Genomic DNA, 19,783 nt, shown 5'->3' on the forward strand with positions numbered 1-19,783 from the left:
TGCTTACCGTCAAAAACCCAATTTTTGGCTAAGCCATGTACACTTTCTAGATAACTGCTTTAATTTTCATTTGTGTCTACTCACCTTTTTTAAAAAAGAACTATGCACTGATTTTTCAGAAAAAAGAACCAAACCTGGAGCCTTCTATAATAATAAATCTTTATATTTCTGTGATCCTTTATAGTTTACAAAGCATATTATCTCATTTGATTCTTCTGATTTTTTTTTTTTTTTTGGCCTCGCCTCGCGGCTTGCAAGGATCTTAGTTCCTGGACCAGGGATTAAATCCCGGCCCTCGGCAGTGAAAGCGCCGAGTCCTAACCCCTGGACCACCAGGGAATTCCCCTCATTTGGTTCTTACATAAACCTTTTGAGGTTGATACTTTTATTATCCACATTTTACAGATAAGGAATTAAATTTCACAGAAGTTTGGAGACTTTCCCAAAAGTGTCGTAGGAGAACTAAAAGTTGAACCCGGGTCTACAGAATCCAGAGTGCAGGCTTACAAACAAACAACAAACAAAACCAACCCCAAGCCCTATACCGTAACTCTTTGTAGAAGCATTGAAGTACAGAATTCAGGGCAAATTTGATCTTGAGCTCCTTGTTTTTCTTCCAAAGATGCCTGAAATCCTGGAAGCTCTTGTTAGGACATGGCCTCTCCTATAACATGGAGTCTTCGGGATGGTTCTAGATAGTGATGTTCCAAATCAGAGTAGCACTGATCCATACAGTACTGGATGGAACTTCTCTCTGCACCCATAAAGTAAAAAGTAAATAAATAAATAAACCTAAAAAACTTTTTTTTTAAACTGAATATTGTTCCATCTTAGCAAGTGTGCCCTTTCCTATCCAAAAGAGAAATACTCCCTAAGGAACTCTAGACTCCTGCTGTCAAAGTCTAGACGACTGTGGGTACACCTGTCAATACTCCAGTGTATGCAATGTTTGGGAATATCAGACGAATCCCTGCAGATGAAAGTACTTCTGAAAACTCTAGGGTTCTATGTAGGTGAGTCTGCCACCTTCACATGAAAAGAAAACCAATAAACTTGTTTAGATGGGCAAGGAGTGTCCAAACTTATACTTGTATTTAGGAAGGACTTATAGACATACATGAGAATCTTAATGAGAGCTGGTTTGAAACATCTCTAGGTATCACCTTATCCCAACCACCACCAAATTATTTTACTCTCAAAGCCCTTTTCATTAAGCATGAATTACATTTTTCTATACTTTTTTTTATTTCTCAAAGCTATTATTTATTCTGTACAAGGTTCCACTATACATCACACATTCTTCTCCTCTTGCTTACAGAGTAAACAAGTGTACACCAGCCCTTTGGATCAGGTTCACAGGTCTTCCCTGGAGAAGGGTGTCAGGCCAGTTCGACTCATGTAAGTTTAGCTCTGGGTTGTTGCATGAGCCAAAGCCCTTTTGTTACCCTCATGAACCTCTCCCACTGCTCAGGAGCCTTCAGGTTGTGTAAGTGCCCATGAGGCAGGACCCCTCCTGGCTAGGGCTGCCCAACTGTCCATCGGAAGGCGCTCTGGTTGGAAAAGTGATCTCTCTGGGGATGTAACTAGATCAAGATCAAATGAAGGAAGACTGGTCCTGAAGGGTCAAATCTTAGAAACTCGGAAGGTACCTAATACGTGCATCAGTTACAGCAGGAGGCGGAGGGATGAAAAGATACCTGGCAAAGTGGTCAAGAAGAGGGGTGGAACTTGCCAGTGAAAAGGGTGGTTCAGGAGCTAAGTCCACAAGCTCTGGGCATCTGCCAGCATGACCCTTCTAATTTTAATGTTTGAACCAGAGTGATCCATTAAGTGGGCCAAGTTAGGACACAGAGAATAAGTAGACCTCTTATAATTTCTTAATTATTTATCAAAATTATCTTTTGGTTCATTTAATTAGTATGGATTCTTCTTTATAAAAATAATCTCAGTTTTGAAAGGTATGCCATCTTCAGAGAGAGCATGCAGTTTTATATCATACTCAAGCCTCCAAAGTACGAACGTGTTGTCAGCATCTGCTTTGGATGGGATGAGATCACCCAAGGATGGCACTGAGGCTGATAGGCAGGGCCTCTTGGAGGCTGTACCTGGCGAGAGCGAGTTGGTGGAGGAAGGAGGGTGGTCATTCTAGTGCAAGGTCTAAGGATGAACTATGAGGGCCCAGAAATTCTATCCAATCAATACTCCAGGATCTACTACTCCAGGATTAGTCTTCAGGCACTAATTCATAATGTCGTAACTCATAAGAGGCTGAAGAATTAGTATTGACTATTTACAGGGAGGGTCATCATCCTTTTCAGCCGCGAATGTGTACATGCTCTCTGTCTAGTTAACTCTCTTCCAAGTAATAGGGTTCTTGGGAAGCTGAGTCTGTCATAAAACTATGGACTTAGCAAGGAAGGGTCTGGAGGGGAAATGCTTCTCTACTCCAGAGACAGACCAGAAATGCTCATGCCTCCCTTCCTGAATAGGTGCTAAAAAACATGCAGAGTTCCTGTTCTCAGAATCTCCTTTCTCTAGACTCTAGGTCCAGCCGTCACCTGTCTCTTCAGGTATCTTGACACCACTGAGGCTCTGGATTCCTTCATTTGCATTCATAACCTCAACTCCCAGACCGTACTTTAACCCTTCCAGCTCTGATCTAGAAACATCCTGAGGTCTAAGGCAATTTCATCATTTCATCCAAGGTGTATGGATATTATGACCAATAGCTGTATCGACAACAGTTAACATTTACTGGGCACTCGCCATGTGACAGGCATGGGGATAAATGTTTTATCTTCATTAACTCATTGAATTTTCATAACAACTCTCTGAGGTAGGTACTAATAATTAGCCCCATTGCATAGACGAGGAAGCTAAAGCTTTGGGTGGTAACTTGCCCAATATCACATGGTTGTTGAGCAGGGAAGCCAGGATTCAAGCCTAAGTCATTTGGACTCCAGAGCCTGCGCTCTTAACCATTAGGCAACACGGCCTCCAGGAGTGACCTTGATCCCCTCCTGAGAGCATCTCTCTGTGAATTCCTAGTCACTGCATACAATCAATGAAGACAAGTGGTCATGAGTGCTTTCTTTGTTGAAATTTAAGCTTAAAAGCAATAGGTTTGGAGTGTAATTATTAGAAATCAAGCCATAATCTGGGAGCAAATAACAACAGAAAGAGACAATGAGAATTCTGTCTTGAGAACCCATTTATAAAGGTCAAGGAGTCCACACTATATGGTTCATAGTGTAACATTTTGAAAAGCTCGTACTGTGATGAGTTTAGGTGAAATGCTGAACAAGACACAGAATCACACATAAGACCCTGCCCACACTGGGAAGGCAGCCAAGAATTCCTGCCACCTCCACCCCAAGGTTGGGTGCCCTAATAAAGGCCACAGAGAGGACCACCTCCCTCCAGAGACTGCTTGTCATTTCTCACACTGGTGGGGCGGGGGGGGGGGGGGTGTTTCCTAATGAATAAACAAATCAGAGTGTTTCTATAACTTGCTATGTGATTCAGAGTCAGTGAAGCAATAAGCCCCGGGTGCTTCAAATATTTCATGTTCCAGATAGTTTTTCAGAGAAACAACATGGAAAAGAAGTTCTAGGGCTTGTTTCACTGATCTAACCTTCTCTGTTTTCTCACATATGATTCAAAATTTAAAAAAAAATCCAGATGGGAGTGGAAACAGCTTGAGTTAATGTTGATCAAGAAGAAAATGGGAAAAAAATTAAAATCACAGATAACCCCCCAAACCTCATTACAGCCATCAGGATTCTCCCCCTTTAGATATCTTCCAGAATGGTTGATGCATGGTCAACAATTACTTTATTGAGCATTGTAAGGTGCACAGCATTGTACATAGCTTTAAAATGTCAAAGTGACTTTTGTCACACCCTCTGTAAAGGATTCCCCAGTGTCCACGGTTTCGTGGTCTTTCCTGCTGTGCTTCAGGTTCATGCTGTTAGTACCATTGCAGGCTTCCCATGATGTGGTACATGGATCAGCTGCACCATGTCCTCACCACTAGATGTGTGAACTCCTCAAACATGGGGTCCATGTATCGTCGACCTCTGCAACTTTGCTGTCCCAATACACGTTTGATGGATGAATGACTGAACGAATGACCAGGGTTTCACTCTAGTTCCTTCTCCTGACACCGTCGTCTGCATTTAGGGGCAAGTGCTGATGCTGAGAAGCAAACGCTCAAAAGGCACAATGGAAAAGAAAAGTGTCCAAAGACATGTCTGATCCAGACTAGAAAATCAGCTCCATAGTGATGAAGAGTTGGCTGACGTCCCCAAAGGCCTGAGAATATAACGGAGCCACAGAAAAATCTTCAAGCCAGAGATGGGGCTCATCAACCCAAACTCCCACCCCAAAGCCCAAAGTAGATCACTGGGAACAGGCCAGCAGTCCAGCCACCTGCTGGAGCCAGTGAACCAGAGGCACAGCCAATACCAGTGGTCCAGAGCAAAGGGTCTCAGCCACCTAAACTTAGGGATATTTTTTCCTTTCCAGATTTCAAAAAAGGCCACACCATAATAAATAAATAAGACGCTAAACAACTGGAACTGAAAAGGAAGACATTTTCAAATGGTTCTCAAGCAGCAGTTCAAATACCTTGCTCCTTCCATGGTGCCAAGGGACTCAAGCTACCATGGATGCCCTCTTTGGGTCTTTCAGTATGCAAATAAGAACTCTGAGGGGATATCGAGTCCATGGGAGGCAGTAAGCATGACGTTATGCATGGATGGCTAGCTGTTTCATCATATAGGCCAAACCCATTTGATCCATCAGAGCCTAGTCTGTTTGACGGATGATGGAGAAAACTCTGCCCTGGCCCAGGCAGGCAGCTGGACCACAGATCTGACAACCCAGGTGTGATGGGACATATGCAGAAGACCTTGGCTCCTGATATGCCATCAGCTAGCATCAGGCCTCAGCTTCCTCATCAAATGAGGCTTTGCTCAGACCATCTCGCTGGTCCCTTCTGAAATTCCCTTTCTTTCATCCAGCAGGATTCCTGACCCATCAGTACCAAGGCAAACCCTTGCTCCTCGTGTACTTTCACGCTGCTAAAACGAAGGAAAGTCCGACTACAGATTTTTATGCTAACAGAAGTGTTGGTAAAATACTGCTTCAGAGTCTTAGGCAATCTGGTGCATAGCTCCCTACGACACGTTCGCAGTCTGGTGTCATACTACCTTACCTTGCATCACAAATTGATCAGGATGGCAGCTTGCTCTTCCACTCTGGGTCCAATTCAATTATTTTTCTACAAAATGTAACTCTCACTGCACTCACATTTCTTGTCCACCGACTTGATGCAAATGGTTGACCCACCCTTCTCTCCTTGTTGCCTTTCTGGACCCCAAGTTTCTGCATCAAACTTTCAGATGCATGGTGGCCTGCAATCCCCAAATCAGTAGTTTACCCTTGGTCCTTTTCTATTATACCCCACGGCAATTCTTTAGAAAACTCAGAAAAATCCAGGTGATTCCATCTCAGCTGTGGAAGGCAGAGCAAAGTCTGGGCGCTTCAGTTTCTTCCCGTCAATCATTTTCAGTGCAAGATTTAAAATGACAAGTGCTTAATCAAAAAATTGGGGATTAGCTCTCACATAGAACTTGAATTAATGGGAGAGATACGTTTTCTAGCCTCAAACACACTAAAAAATAATTTCCTGAGATAATGATTCTGAATCAAGGTTATCCATATGTAAACTTATATATATGTATATGGATTTTTTTTTTCCGAGATGGCCAGAAGAGTTTTTAGTCGGGGGCTCTTTTTTATACCTTTATACCAAAGCAATCATTTAAGGACAGAAGTCAGAGTGTTTTACTACTTTCTACTTCTGGTATTGGGTACTCGTTTGAAGTGTAAGAAAGAATGATCTAGTATGTTGCAGAATACGAATTTTCATATTAGCTTAACATGTAGGTCTTTGAGCTCTGTCTTCTCAGCCAGAGATTTAATATACGTCAAGCTAATCCAAGCTTGGCTAAGGATATCCTCGGACCTACAGCACCTACTCAGAGCAGGGGTCTGACCTATGCACTCCCTTTTTTTTTTACCTGGGAGGGCTGTACTAAAGCATTCAAGGGGCAAACAACCTCAGTCCTTGCATTCAGAATTTGTTATGCCACGTTTGCCATAAAATGCTTATCATTACCTAAAAGAAAAAGTGCAGTGAAATTCAACTTTGAAGGAAAAAAACAAAACAACCTTACAGGTCCTTGGGAGCCATGGAAAGCTAAGAGATATAGCAGATTCTATGTCCTAAGAAAGTTATTTCAACAGGGAAGCATGTCTTTACCTCACCAGGTCAGCTGAGTTGGGGAGAAAAAGAAGCAAAATGATAACAAATTGGCCAGGAATATTTATATCAGTTTTGCCTTAAGTCTCAGAGATTAATAGGAGGAACAAGACTCCTTTCTACTTTTCTTGGAAAGCCTTTGGTTTAAAGTTGTCCTCCTTTCCTGTAATTTTTAATTATCACAGATGAACACCTGAGTCTCTCACATGGTCACCTGTATCAGAGTGAATAACTGAAGGTGATGGCTTAGAAGTTCACCCACATCACAGCAGGTGACCTACACATAATCTCACCTTGAACACTTCTCTTGGGTGAAGTCAAAATTGTATCATCTTCCTTTGCAAAAACAGGCAGACACCCCCCACCAAAGGCCAAAATATTACAATAATTGACAGTGAACAGAAACCCATTATATAGGCAAAATATTCCAGCTTTCTCTATTAAAAAAACAAATCAAATTCACTGTGACTGGGCACTCAGTTTTTTTTTTTTTTCTATAATTCCCCAGGATTGTCAAAAGTAATCTTGTAGCCAATCTGCTTGCCGACAGTAAAAATGACCTGAAATAGGCCACCCATGGTGCCAAAAGCAGTGTCAAAGAACAGAGAGATGATGCCACCAAGGCCCATTGCAATGTCCCTGCACACAATTGGAACTGCGCCTATGGTGTACACAGGAAAAGTGGCCACGTCCACAAGGACTCGGACAGGGATGCCCACGATACGGCAAACAACCTTCAGCAGGCAACAAAGGATCCGGAGAATGGCCCTGGTGATCCTGACCATGACTTTGAGTACCTTCCAGGGAATGCTGGCCAGCTCCTCCCCAATGGTCAAGAAGTAGGAGACGGTGGCTGACCCCAGGCGGTAAAGACAACTTTCTAGACTACAAGTCACCTGTTTGGTGACATACCACAGGAAATACACAAGGTACTTCAGGATTCTGACTGCAAGGAAATAAATTAATTGGCAAAGCTTGATGAATGGGGTGGCAGCGAAGCCCAAGAGTTTTCTCAAAAGGCTACTCCTTTCCCCAGATGCCTCTGGAGGCAGCAGAGTGGAGCTGGTACTCCTCGTGCTGGAGAGGGTCCCAGAGTCCCCTTCAGAGTCTACCCTTCGCTCCTCATCCTGGACTTGGTTGACCATTTCCAGGATTTTTTTCATCTTCTCTGTGTCTTGTTCACTTTCCCCACAGTTGTTCTGGAACAGCTGAGGCGTGAATGGAAGCAGTTTCTCAAGTTCTTTCACCATCACATCTTCTATGACCTCCCGGTCCCCAGTGTGCTTGACAAAGCCCATGGCCCAGCCTCCTCCAGGGACAGCACAACAGGCTGCCAGCCAAACAAACTCTGGGATGGTCACTTTGTCTTTGACCTTGAGGTCTGAAGGCACGGCACCTGCGATGATGTAGAGCTCTTCCCCATCGCCACACTGTGGGCTCAGGGCCCGGTCCATTAGGCTGTTGAGATTCACGTACCACCGTTTCTGGAAGGATGGGGTCATTGGAGCTGCATTTGTGAGAGTGAACGTGGCCGTGTCGGGGTCACTGCTGAGGGAGAACGGGTACAGCTGTCCTGTCTGGTATTCAGAACCCAGGTAATCTGCATGCAAGGCTTGCTTGCTTCCCAGATTGTTCACAGAGCTGATGGCATCAGCCTCGTCCATTACCTCCTCAAGGCTGCTGTTGGGGTCATCAATCTGAAAGAAGAAAGAGAGGTTGAGATGCGTTCCCTGTTCACAGCAGACAGGGTGTCCTTGGATCATTCTGCCAAGACGCGAGCAAAGTTCCTATCACACCAACACTTGCAAGGCTTAGGTTTGGAAGGGTACACACACTTCATTCTAATATCCCACGATCCTGGTGTCTGAAAACATCTTTCAAATGGGCTGTTTCCTATTTCACTCTCTGTGTACACTCCACTCCTGCCCTGCAGTAATACCCCATCACACACTCACAAATACACCATCAGGACATTGGTTTTCAGTCTGCTGTGGTTTTATAAATTTCATAGCCCTTTTTGGGAATATTTTTCCATGAGATTCAAATCGATTTTAAAAATGAAAACAAGGGAAAAAGTAAATCTCAGCAGGCCCATAAAAATCATAACTGTAATTCAGATAGTCAACCACCAATGTTAGCTGCAATTTAAAGAACATATTCTTAAATGAAATTTACATACTTTGAGATATACGAAAAGCATTCAACTCTAATCAGAGCATTTAAATCAAATGCGGTGGTGGTGGGGGGGCTTCCCTGGTGGCGCAGTGGTTAAGAATCTGCCTGCCAATGCAGGGGACACAGGTTCAAGCCTTGGTCCGGAAAGATCCCACATGCTGCGGAGCAGCTAAGCCCGTGCGCCATAACTACTGAGCCTGCGCACTAGAGCCCGTGAGCCACAACTACTGAGCCTGCACACCTAAAGCCTGTGCTCTGGAACAAGAGAAGCCACTGCAATGAGAAGCCCATGTACCGCAATAAAGAGTAGCCCCCGCCCGCCCCGACTAGCGAAAGCCCGCACGCAGCAACAAAGACCCAATGCAGCCAAAAATAAATAAATTTAAAATAAATAAATTTTAAAAATAAATAAATAAATCAAACAGGGAAAAATGTATAGATTATTGTCAGTTATTAGATACTTCCCAGGCCAAGCTAAAATTAGACCAAGTTCTCTTTGAATTTCATCTCCTCATAATATTTGCTATCATTAATGCATTTTCTGTCCAGGCCAATCTAGCTATGTGTTATATATCAATAATGATCAATATATACATCCCTCTTGGTTCTGGTTTGTTTTTCTTTTCTTTTTAAATTCAGCAGTATAATACATACTTTCACTTTGCCAATCTGAAAAGATGAAAGGAAGGAGCTCAGGATTAACCTAGAATTCTGTTTTCTGCTCCCAAACTAGACTGTAAATTCCTTGACACCAGGGACCCTGTATATAGGACGCAGTCAAGGACTGACACCTACTAGAATCTCAAGGCACTCTTGTTCATCCGAGATGGTCATCACAGCAGTATTTATAATAGCAGGAAGTTGAATCAACCTACATTTTCAGAAACTGGGAACAGTTAAATAAATGGTGTTATATCCATTAAAGAAATATCTCAAAGCCATTAAAAAGCACTTGTAATAATGGGGAAATATGTGCTATACTGTTGAAAGGAAAAGGCAGATTATAAAATTAAATGATAACAATTTTTTTAATTCTAAAAATAGGCATGAAAAAACTTTGGAAGGAAACACATGAAAATGTCCACAATGGTTGTTTGACTCCTGAGGGTGAAAGTGATACTTTTTTTTCCCCCTATTTTCTTGTTTCTCTCCCTGTACCTCTCCTACCCACATCAACCCACAAATTATTTATATGTTATTTTCAAAAGGAAAAAAAACAAAAAAAGAAGCTAATTAAAATAAGTGAATTCTTACTAATTGATTCCCTAGGTTTAGACTCGCTAAACCTGTCTCTAAACCTAAGGGAGTCAAGGTCATGTGATCGTTGCACCTCCTGTCAGGAGGGCAACCAACTCTGCATTTCTCCAGCTCTGCAGTGGCAAAGGTAGGCATGCTCATGCATGTCTGTGTAGGGTTAGCAGGGCAACAGATGAGCAAGTTGGTATAAAAGCAGGAATATTCACTGAAGTCTAATGATGAAGTAAGCCAGAGCCTCACCCTTCAAGGTTGTTCTGTCCCTTCCCCCAGTCTTAGAATTAGAAACGCTCCTGGACGGTCTCCACTCCTACCACATCCTCTCAGGACAGAAATAAGAAGCACATTCATTTTGCAGCGCGGCTGCCGCTGCTCTTCTATAGCTGAAAGATACACCCCATGGAAAGATCAACTTCATTCCTGAATCATGAGATCGAGATATGGCAGAGCCAAGATTATGGAGTCTTGGGTGGAAGGTCAGGAATTTTAGGATGCATGCTTCTCCATGGTTACTAGGGAACTGTGTCTGCATTTAGCCTGGGGTAGCTGCTTTATTCCATCTAGCGGAAGTCTGGAGCTGGTTTTTTCATTGGTAGCTGTGTGACAGAGCACAGGTCAACACAGTGGTTCGCCTTCTGCCCGAGAGCCACCCAGGGATGAAATAATGCCTACAAGGACAGAAGCCAGGCTGGAACACGAGAAAAGAGAGATTCTTGGATGAGCAAGGGGAAGGAACAAAAGAGAGTCAGGCAGGAAGAGAAAAGGGGAGGGAAAAAAGACAGGGGGAAGACAAAAAGAAAGAGAGAGAGACTCGTGTGTGTGTGTGTGTGTGTGTGTGTGTGTGTGTGTGTGTAAGAGACAACACAATATCCTGCTCTTAGGCAGAAACCAGGACTGTGGGTTGATTTACTCCCAAACTTCAGAGCACGGTCTCCCAGCTGCCAAGGTCAGAGGAGACTGAGCTGGTTGCTTCTGCGTCTTCTCATGCCACTTGAGTTCAAGGGGCTGCCGTGGTTAAGCCTTTTCTGCCCACAGTTCGCAGGTACACGGGAAATGGGCCAGTATGAACTGAAGTGGTTAGGAAGGCCAGGGCCCAATTCCACAACGGGCCCTGTGCACCTCCCTGCCCTGGGCCTCCCTAGGCAAAGCAGAAACTAAACAATAAGCTCTGGATGTGCAGGCAGAAAAGAGCACATCTCCCCTCCCCTTCCCCTTGCTTTCTTCAGAACCCCGTATCCATGGTCACTGTATTCTTATGAACCCCAAATTTGGCCCTATGGTTTGATGACAAGGTAGACTATAGTGTTTGAAATCAAGACAGAATGCCTGAATTCTGTACCTACATAGTGATATAACAGGAGGTCAAGAACTAATTTTTTTTTTTAACTGCCAAGTAAATGCTTTCAATATAACATTCTACAGAAGGTATTTTTTAGCTGATTCTACAAACGGGGAAACTAAAACACGGAAAGATGAAGTAACTTTTCAAAAGATATCCAATAATTAGCAGGACAGGATCTGAACAGAGGTCAGTCTTTTTATTCCTAAGGTACATGTTCTTTATTACTAAGCCATATTTTCACCCATCTTAAAGAACACTGCTGTACCAGTTTTCTCCACCAGAGAGTAAAAAATAACCACTGAAGTCTCCTTTTCTCTCTGTGTCACAGAATAAATGAAGTTCCTTAAGGTTGCAGGGAGATAAGCTGATGTGTGAGCCCCTGGAATTGCAGTCCCCAGAATGGAGAGAGAGTGGAAAGGAGAAGGTAAAAGGGTACATGTACAGGCTGGCCCTCATGCTTCCTTTCTGCCTTTGCCCAGAGCACATGGAAGCTGAGCCTCTAGCTTCACAGTCTAAGAAATGTGGCAGCACAGGCAGCAGGCAACTGGCCAGAGTAGTTTCCAGAGTACTACTACCCTTAGAGACTGGTCAGCTGGCTGGTTCCCCCAGAAGCACTGTTCCTGTTAGCACCTCACTTGGCTACTTGCTGTTTTTCTCTACATCAGCAGCTGTAACAGAGAACAGTAAACACAGCAAAAGTTCATGGAGGAAGACTGTGTCAGGCATTCTAGGCTTGTCTTGTCTGGCCATAGTTCAATACACTAATGTATATAATGTATATAAATTAGTATGGATGCTACCAGTCAAAATTAAAACATAAAATAAATAATAGAGAAACTTCCCAAGGCTTGCCTAATACAGTCTTAAATCTCTGACAAAAATACCAAAGAAGGTTTTATGAGACCACATATTGATCTTCAATGAACCCTCTATTCTCTCCTTTGAGGATCCAATTACATCAAAGCCTCTCCTTCTATCCTTTTTTGTGATTTATGTTCTTTTTCATACTTTATACCTTACTAACTTTGTATATTGCATTCCAGGTGAGTCCCTAGATCTATCTTCCAATTCACTAAATCTCTCTTTAGCTATGTTTAGTTTACTGCCTACTTTGTTGAGGTGTTTTTGTTTTTCATTTCAATGAATCTTATTTTCTTTTCTAGCATTTCTATTTGGTTCTATTTCATAGTCTCCTTTTTTATTTATTTTTCCTCTCTTGAGGAATTCTTTTTTATCTTTCAATAGTTTAGACATTCTTAAAGTCCCTTTAAGATCTGTCTATTTTATTTGGTTTTTCAGTTTATTTTGTTGCTTCTATTGGTTGACTTCAAGGTGGTATGTATACTTAAGTGCTTAGCAGTTTTTGCTCATAAGCTTGTCTTCATAAGAGGTCCATGATGTTTTGTTGAAAAAAAAAAAGGCAAAAATGAAAACAAAAACAAATCTAATAGGATTGCTTTCACAGTTGCCTCTGCCAGAGCCCTAAAGAGTTCAATGATTCTGGACTAGTTTCTGAGTTATTTTCTCAGTTCAGGGTTTCCACATGGAGAAAACAGTGCACATTTGGACCCATACAAAAGAAAGATGATGGCTTTAAGCTTATTTCTGGAGGGTGACTATTTCCACTAATGACATGATGTGGGCAGCTACTCCCTATAACAACTTGCAGGTAGTTTTCATGCCTGGTTCACCAGTGCAGCAACAGTTTGCCAGCCCCCAGCTTTACCTGGTGAGCCTAGTTCCAGACCCATGTCATGAAGAGGTTATGTAATCTTGATTCCTGTCCCCAGGCAGGTTAGCGCCCTAGTCCCTACCATCCCTGTGGCTTCCCACATATAGCTTTGGCTATTGATTTCTTATATATTTCTGGCACCTGAAAATTCTTCTTACTTTTTTGCTGAAATATGAATTTAATTTAAATACATACATATAATATTTTTTAATACAACATTTCTATGTGTTTGTAGTGGAAGGAGAGGCATTCCACATCTGCCCAGAAACTTGGTTTTTCCCCATCTAAGGTTTATAAAGTTTCTCCTAAAGTATGCCTTGTTTCCTTGTATAACTTATTATGGATTTATCATACCCAAATTTACTTACTTCGCTTAAATCTCCTTTTTTCTATTTAGACCACCTACTGGATACCTGTTTGGTGTAAGTAGAACAGTATCTTCCAACACGTTTACTGATGTGTCAAGAACTTTACAGGCTGAAATCTCTCACTAAGAATAGGATATAGGGACTCCCAGATCTTTGCCAAATCACATCAGCCAGCGTACAAACAATCTGATTCTGTCTGGTTTTTCTTTGTTTATTTTTACCAATTCCTTTGCATTATCTATCACCTATAATTCTCTTGTCTGTTCATGTAGGCATTTCTGTCTTACTGAAATTTATTTCCATTGATTTTGTATTTGCAACTTACAGTCATTAAAAAAATGGATATTCCATTATGAAATCACTTTACCATATAATTTATAAAACATATTAAATCCCAGGCCCTTATAATAGTCTGCTAACTGATCTCCACTGAGAGAAATGCCCATGATGATTTCCACTTCCACCAGTTTTTTAACTTATGACAAAACTTCCTTTTGATCTCAAGATGACTAATGTTCTAATGTCATTTGTTAAAGAGTCATCTGAAAATCTAAATAAAATTGGTATAACAGCTCCCCCTCATCATCATGCTTCCTAACTCTACAAAACAACCATTATGTCTTGGTAGGCTCTCACTTTCTGAAGGAATGGCAAAGTGTGTCTGTAACTAAAATACCTGATTCGTATATGGAACACTGTACTAAAAATAATAAGAATATTTGATTTAAAAGTCTAATATATTCTTTGAGACACTGTCACATAAAGGGCAGGTGTTTTTTTTCCATGCTCTCTGCAGACATAGTTTAAGGATCTGGTTATAGTAATTACAGTAAGTTACCGACAACACTGCTCCCTAAAGACAAAAATACAACTATGATGTAAGATGTAATTTCAGATTACAATTTCTGGGTTGCACTTGCCCTTTTGCAAGCACCACTAATCTTTCTCTTTGGTTTCCCAGCGGAATCGCTGGATGAAGGGACAGGCACAAAGCTCTCTGTGTAATCCACCTCCCTGTGGACCTAGTCCTCCGGGGCTGCCGATATAATCTGATACAGTTCCTGGGTTTAATGGAAAATTTTTTTCCTAATCACAGCATGCTAGGTAGGTTTTAGAAGAATGTGTGCTCCCCAGCCACCAGCATCCTGCCCCATAAATAATCTTATAAAAAAATTCTTCTTCAAATTTAGTACCAAAAAACAAAACAAAACAAAACAAAACTGTTTCTCTCTCTCAACGAGTTGGTCTGTTTCCTTTAACCAGACAGCCAAAGCTATTTAAACCCATGGGATTTCTTTTTTGCTTTGGAATTAAATGAAAGGAGACTTTCAATTTTCCTGCTAATATGCATGTAAGAAAAGTGGACTAATAGAAAATTAAGGAGAGCTGGAGGGAAAGTAGGCATCCATTCAACAATATGTATTAAGCATATTTATGTGTGCTCACTACTGTAGGAGAAAGCAGTAGGACTGGTAATAATAACACCACCAACACTTATCAGGTACTATATGCCAGGCCCTATTCTAAGAATTTCACTTGTACTAAATCAGTAAGTGGCTGCACTAAGTATTCACTCATCTAAACTCATGAAAACTAGGTACTTTTATTATCACATTTGGACAGGTGGAGAAACTGAGGCACGTGAAGATGAAGTAGCTTACTCAAGGTCACACAGTTAGTGAGTGGTGATGTCATGGCATGAACTCAGGAAGTCCATCCCCACAGCTGCTGCTCTTAATCACTGCTTCACATGCCTCAAAATAGGCCTCCACATCAAGAAACTCATGCTCAACTTAAGGAAACAAGATACGGATACATACAAAGTTAAGTAGGAAACCGAGAAAAAACAACAGTGCAACGCAGATAAAGTTAAGTGCCAAATAAACGCGATGAAGAAAAAGAGCAAAATCGGATCCAGAGGAAGGAAGGGCACAATAAATGAGGTCAGAGAAGATATCTTACTTTTTGGAGAAAACAAAAGCTGAGGCAGGGTTAGAAGGATGTGCAAGATTTTGATAAACTTAGAAAAATAGAAAGGTTAGTAAGGCTTCACGAGACGTCTACACAAAGGCTTGAGGGCAGAGATGAGCAGCCTGTGAAAATGCGACTCTGAGTAAGGAAAAGTGAAAGGTTTAATTGGAAGGGATAGCCGGGGGCCAGACTATAAATGATCTGACATAACAGATAACTAATCATAGGATAATTATAACTGCGACTCATAGAGCGCTCTCTATGTAGCAGGCACCATGGTAAGTGTTTTACAGAACATACCTTTTTAAATCCTAACAGGAGCCCTATGACCTCCTTTGTAGAAGATGTAACTGAGGCTCAGTCGTTGAGTAGCGTGAGGATGTCACACTTTCGGTGAGGGAGGGTGAGGTCGCAAACCCACACGGTGTGACCTCAGCGACCTTAACGCACTACTGCTCCATTCTGCTTTCTGTGTGCTTTCAACGCTATGCTTTCAAGTCTAAACTTGACCTGTACACAGGGGACATTCCCTGATGGCTTCTGAGGCTGGAGCGTCATTAGGGATGTATAATTCCAGGGAGATATACACCTGCCGGCACTGGCCAGGAAAGCCTGGACCACAAGGCAGCTGAGGGAATGGATAGGGAAGGACATGTGCGAGATTCTGGAAGGAAGGAGCGTCGGGATGTGAAGGCTGATGCAGGAGAGTCCGTGGAAGGTAAAAGATGATGTCCAAGGCTGGATCCAAGGTCACCCGGAAATGAGGGGCAGTGGAGGGAAACTGGACAGGCTGATCTTTAGAGGAGACTACATTGACAGGCAGAAATATTTGATAGCAGCTGGAGATACAGAACTGGAGCTTGGGCACAAAGGTGAGATTGGCCACAGAGGAGTTACAAAGGCTCAACCTGATGCACACGCTTTCTGGGGTCCAGGCACTGTGGTGTGACTCACATAAGATTTGCACTGTAGGGGACTTCCCTGGTGGTCCAGTGGGTAAGACATGCTCCCAATGCAGGGGGCCTGGGTTCGATCCCTGGTTGGGGAACTAGATCCCACATGACACAACTAAGAGTCCACGTGCCACAACTAAGAAGTCTGCATGCTGCAACTAAAAGATCCCACGTGGGACTTCCCTGGTGGCACAGTGGTTAAGAATCCGCCTGCCCATGCAGGGGACACGGATTCGAACCCAGGTCTGGGAAGATCCCACATGTCGCGGAGCAACCAAGCCCAAGAGCCACAACTACTGAGCCCGTGTGCCACAACTACTGAAGCCCACATGCCTAGAGCCCGAGCATCGCAATGAAGAGTAGCCCCTGCTCACCACAACTAGAGAAAGCCTGCATGTAGCAACGAAGACCCAATGCGGCCAAAAAAAAAAAAAAATCCCGTGTGCCTCAACAAAGATCCCCAACAAAGATCCCGCATGCCACAACTAAGACCTGGCACAGCCAAAATAAATAAATAGATAAAAATAAATAAATCTTAAAAAAAAAAAAAAAGACTTGCACTGCAGTGCATGTAACCCCATGGTGCCTTGTGGACAATGAGAAGTGAACCAATGGATGTTTCTATTGATATTTTAATAGTTATGCATTTATGTTTAACGTGTTCTGGGAAAGATATAACCAGCATTTCCTACACATGACTTCATGGATATGATTATTTAGGATAAGACTAAATTTATTTTCCAATGAGTTGATTTAAAGTCAATGCAAAGACCAAATTTCAAGTAAATGCTAGTATAGGACGACTCTTGTGAAGCAGGTCTGCAAATGACTATCATTTAGAAAACACTGCACTGCTGCATCCCATTGGCTCTTCATACAACCCTACCACGTAAGTATTATCATCATCTCCATTTTACACACGGGAAAATTAAAACTCAGGTAAGTGACAGCTACAAGCTCACCCAATTCATAAGTGGCAGAGCCAAGCCTATGCCCAGCATCATCGCAGAATCAAAAGCTCCTAGCCCTGCCCATGCCTCTAGGTGAAGAAGAGAGGCCAAAAGCCACAGGGAAGCCAGGCTAGAGGATGGGGGGGAGGGGAGGGAGGGGATGAAGGGGCAACTGGGAAACTGATGGAGCCTAGGAGAATTAATCTTCTAGTGTCACATGAAAGTCAAGGGAGGACAAAGCTTCTCCGAGAGGAGGATCAATGTGTGGCACCTGCTCGGAGAGGAAAGGGAAGGATGGAGACAAAGCCTGGGGGCCCTGATGATTAAAGTGTCATTAGTGAGGCTTCAAAGGGCGATTTCCACAGGGGGCTCAGGAAGGAAGACAGGTGGTGGAAGTGACTGGATATGGGCAAGAGGAGGCTGCAGACAGACCTCCGTTTGAGAAGTTTTTACGTGAAGGCAGGAGAGGAACACAGCCTTAGCTGGAGAAGCAGGGCTTACAGGTTTAAGCGAAGATTGTCCTCCAGCCCCCCACCTGCATCCAAGGAAGAGGGGGCATCGGGAGGGTGGGGCTACCTAGGTCTCCGTACAAGGGAGCATCTTGGGGCTTGAGAGCATCTCACAGGGACGATGACAAGGTGACGGGCTGGAGGGGCAGGGGGCCAGTGAACAGAAGCCCCTGTCCCTGAGGGTTCCTGGGCTGCAAAATCCACACACACCTCAGGGACCAATGTCACCTGGTCCAGATTTGCAATGGGGGAATTTGTCACTGGTTGGGGCGGGGGGAAAGGAAGCTGCTGTGGACAGGGGCAGTGCTCTGCAGGACACAAACATGAAGCTTCAGCACTCGTCGGTGTCCGGATGGGACGGGGCCAAGGGTTGCAGGTGACAGCTAATGGCCCTGCTGATGTGAGGGGACCAAGCAAGTGCAGTGAGAAGCAAGTCTGGCTCGGGGAGAAGACTGGGTGCGTTGTGTCAGCAGCTGGCAGGTGCAGGGGTCGAGGGGGGCCCTGCTGCTGATGAGTGGCTGCCAGGAGTGCGAACAGTGCTGAGGAGTGTGGAACATGAGGGAACCATCCTGTTGGGCAGGCTGATCTCCAAAGACAAAGTGGGGAAGGGTCTGCCCTTTATACCAGTGAGCTAATTGCGACACATTGAAAGAATTATCTCCCTTGAGCTCCACAATAACCTACACATGCACATATGATTTCCTCCAATTTGCAGACAAGAAAAGAGGGGCTCCAGAGAAAATGGACTGTCCTCTAGTTCTGCTCCAGGATTTCTCCCTGGGAAAGTTGGTCCTCAAGAAGGATGATCAAAATGGTGGTGAGGGACTTCCCTGGTGGCGCAGTGGTTGAGGGTCTTCCTGCTGATGCAGGGGACATGGGTTCGTGTCCCGGTCCGGGAAGATCCCACATGCCTTGGAGAGGCTGGGCCCGTGAGCCATGGCCGCTGAGCCTGCCCGTCCAGAGCCTGTGCTCCACAACGGGAGAGGCCACAACAGTGAGAGGCCTGCGTACCGCAAAAAAAAAAAAAAAAAAAAATGGTGGTGAAACTTTGCACTGATTCGCCCTGGGAAGGGTGGAGTTTCCTTCCTCAGCAGAATCTTAGGCTGAAGCTAGATAAGCACATGCTGGGAATGATTCAGACAAGACCCTGTGATGGGGGAGACCTAGTGAGCTCCCATCTAACTCTGTGGGGACAGAGAGGCTATTTCCTTTGGGGTCTGTTTTATTTTTCAACCAGAGTTAAATCATTAGACGAGTGGAACAGCGGGTGCTCCAATTTTGTTTCTGCTGTGTGAAACGTGATACACACACACACACAGACATTAAGGAGTTGCTGTCACCCTGTTGCCCATCACCAGGTGGGTCAGAGGGCCCCCCCTTACAAGGAACTAAAACTGCAGCTGAAATCGGAACATCAGATAATCTTATCAGAGCTGGAGCTGGACGCTGCAGACAGGCCCTCTGCACACTCCCACAAGTAAGAATGAACTAGATCTGAGGACCCACCACGAAAAATACCCAGCTTGGGAAAGAGCTGCCTTTCAGAAAAGAAACAAGAGGCCAGAGGGGCCACAAGAGCCGCGGAAGGACGTTTGGGGAGGAATAAACCACCAGGCCTGTCAGCTCTCAGGAAAGAAGTAAGCAGAGTTCCGACCCACCCATTTCAGAAAAAAAAAAAAAAAAAAAAAAATCCTCCCTGCTTGGCATCTAAAATATTCTTTATCCTCTTGGGAACAGAAACAGCTTTAGAAGAATTAGAAGGATGCTTTTTCCTCTTTTTTTTTTTTTAATAAGGAATGAGAAATGCGGGGCTTTCCATTTCCTGAACAGCCTTCCTCCCCCTGAATCACCCTTCCTCTGGGCTCCCCAAGCTGCCCACACACCTCCCTGCCTTTGGGGAGGAGGAAGCGTCTCCAGCTGTCCTTGTGCTGCGCACATCGTAGGCGCGTGGCGCATGTCTGTGTGGGGTGAACCATGCAGAAGGGAGACAAATGGCCTAAGAGTTCTCTCCTCCTAAGTCGGAAGGTGGTGTAACAGAGGAGGGAATGAAAGGATGCTGCACTTCCATTTCAGACCTTCCTCTGTCTTCAGAATTTGAAAAAATAAAAATGAAAGGGGGGAGGTTCAAAAAAAATGCCCCAATCCTAAACTGGCACTGGGTACAGGCAAGGGAGGCCTGAGAAGAGGCCAGGGGGCGGCCT

The 19,783-nt window shown here is 43.8% G+C and overlaps 1 protein-coding gene across 2 annotated transcripts in view; it reads right to left on the bottom strand.

Moving 5' to 3' along the window:
• Nucleotides 1–676: 676 nt before the first annotated feature.
• Nucleotides 677–19,783, bottom strand: part of ENDOD1 (endonuclease domain containing 1) — a 33,801-nt gene continuing 14,694 nt past the window's right edge. The window contains exons 2-3 of one of the 2 annotated variants that reach the window (XR_014297131.1): nucleotides 6,622–8,025; nucleotides 677–754 (exon numbers count right to left, since the gene is read on the bottom strand). Coding sequence is in view for 1 of the 2 variants with exons in the window: in XM_082661032.1 (XP_082517158.1) it covers nucleotides 6,823–8,025 (1,203 nt within the window). In the remaining variant the exon portion in view is untranslated. Of the gene's footprint in view, nucleotides 755–5,726; nucleotides 8,026–19,783 lie in introns of those variants that run through there. The other variant, XM_082661032.1, reaches the window with a different exon arrangement.

Source organism: Grampus griseus (assembly GCF_964374135.1).
Source record: "Grampus griseus genome assembly, chromosome: 8".
NCBI lineage: Eukaryota > Metazoa > Chordata > Mammalia > Artiodactyla > Delphinidae > Grampus > Grampus griseus.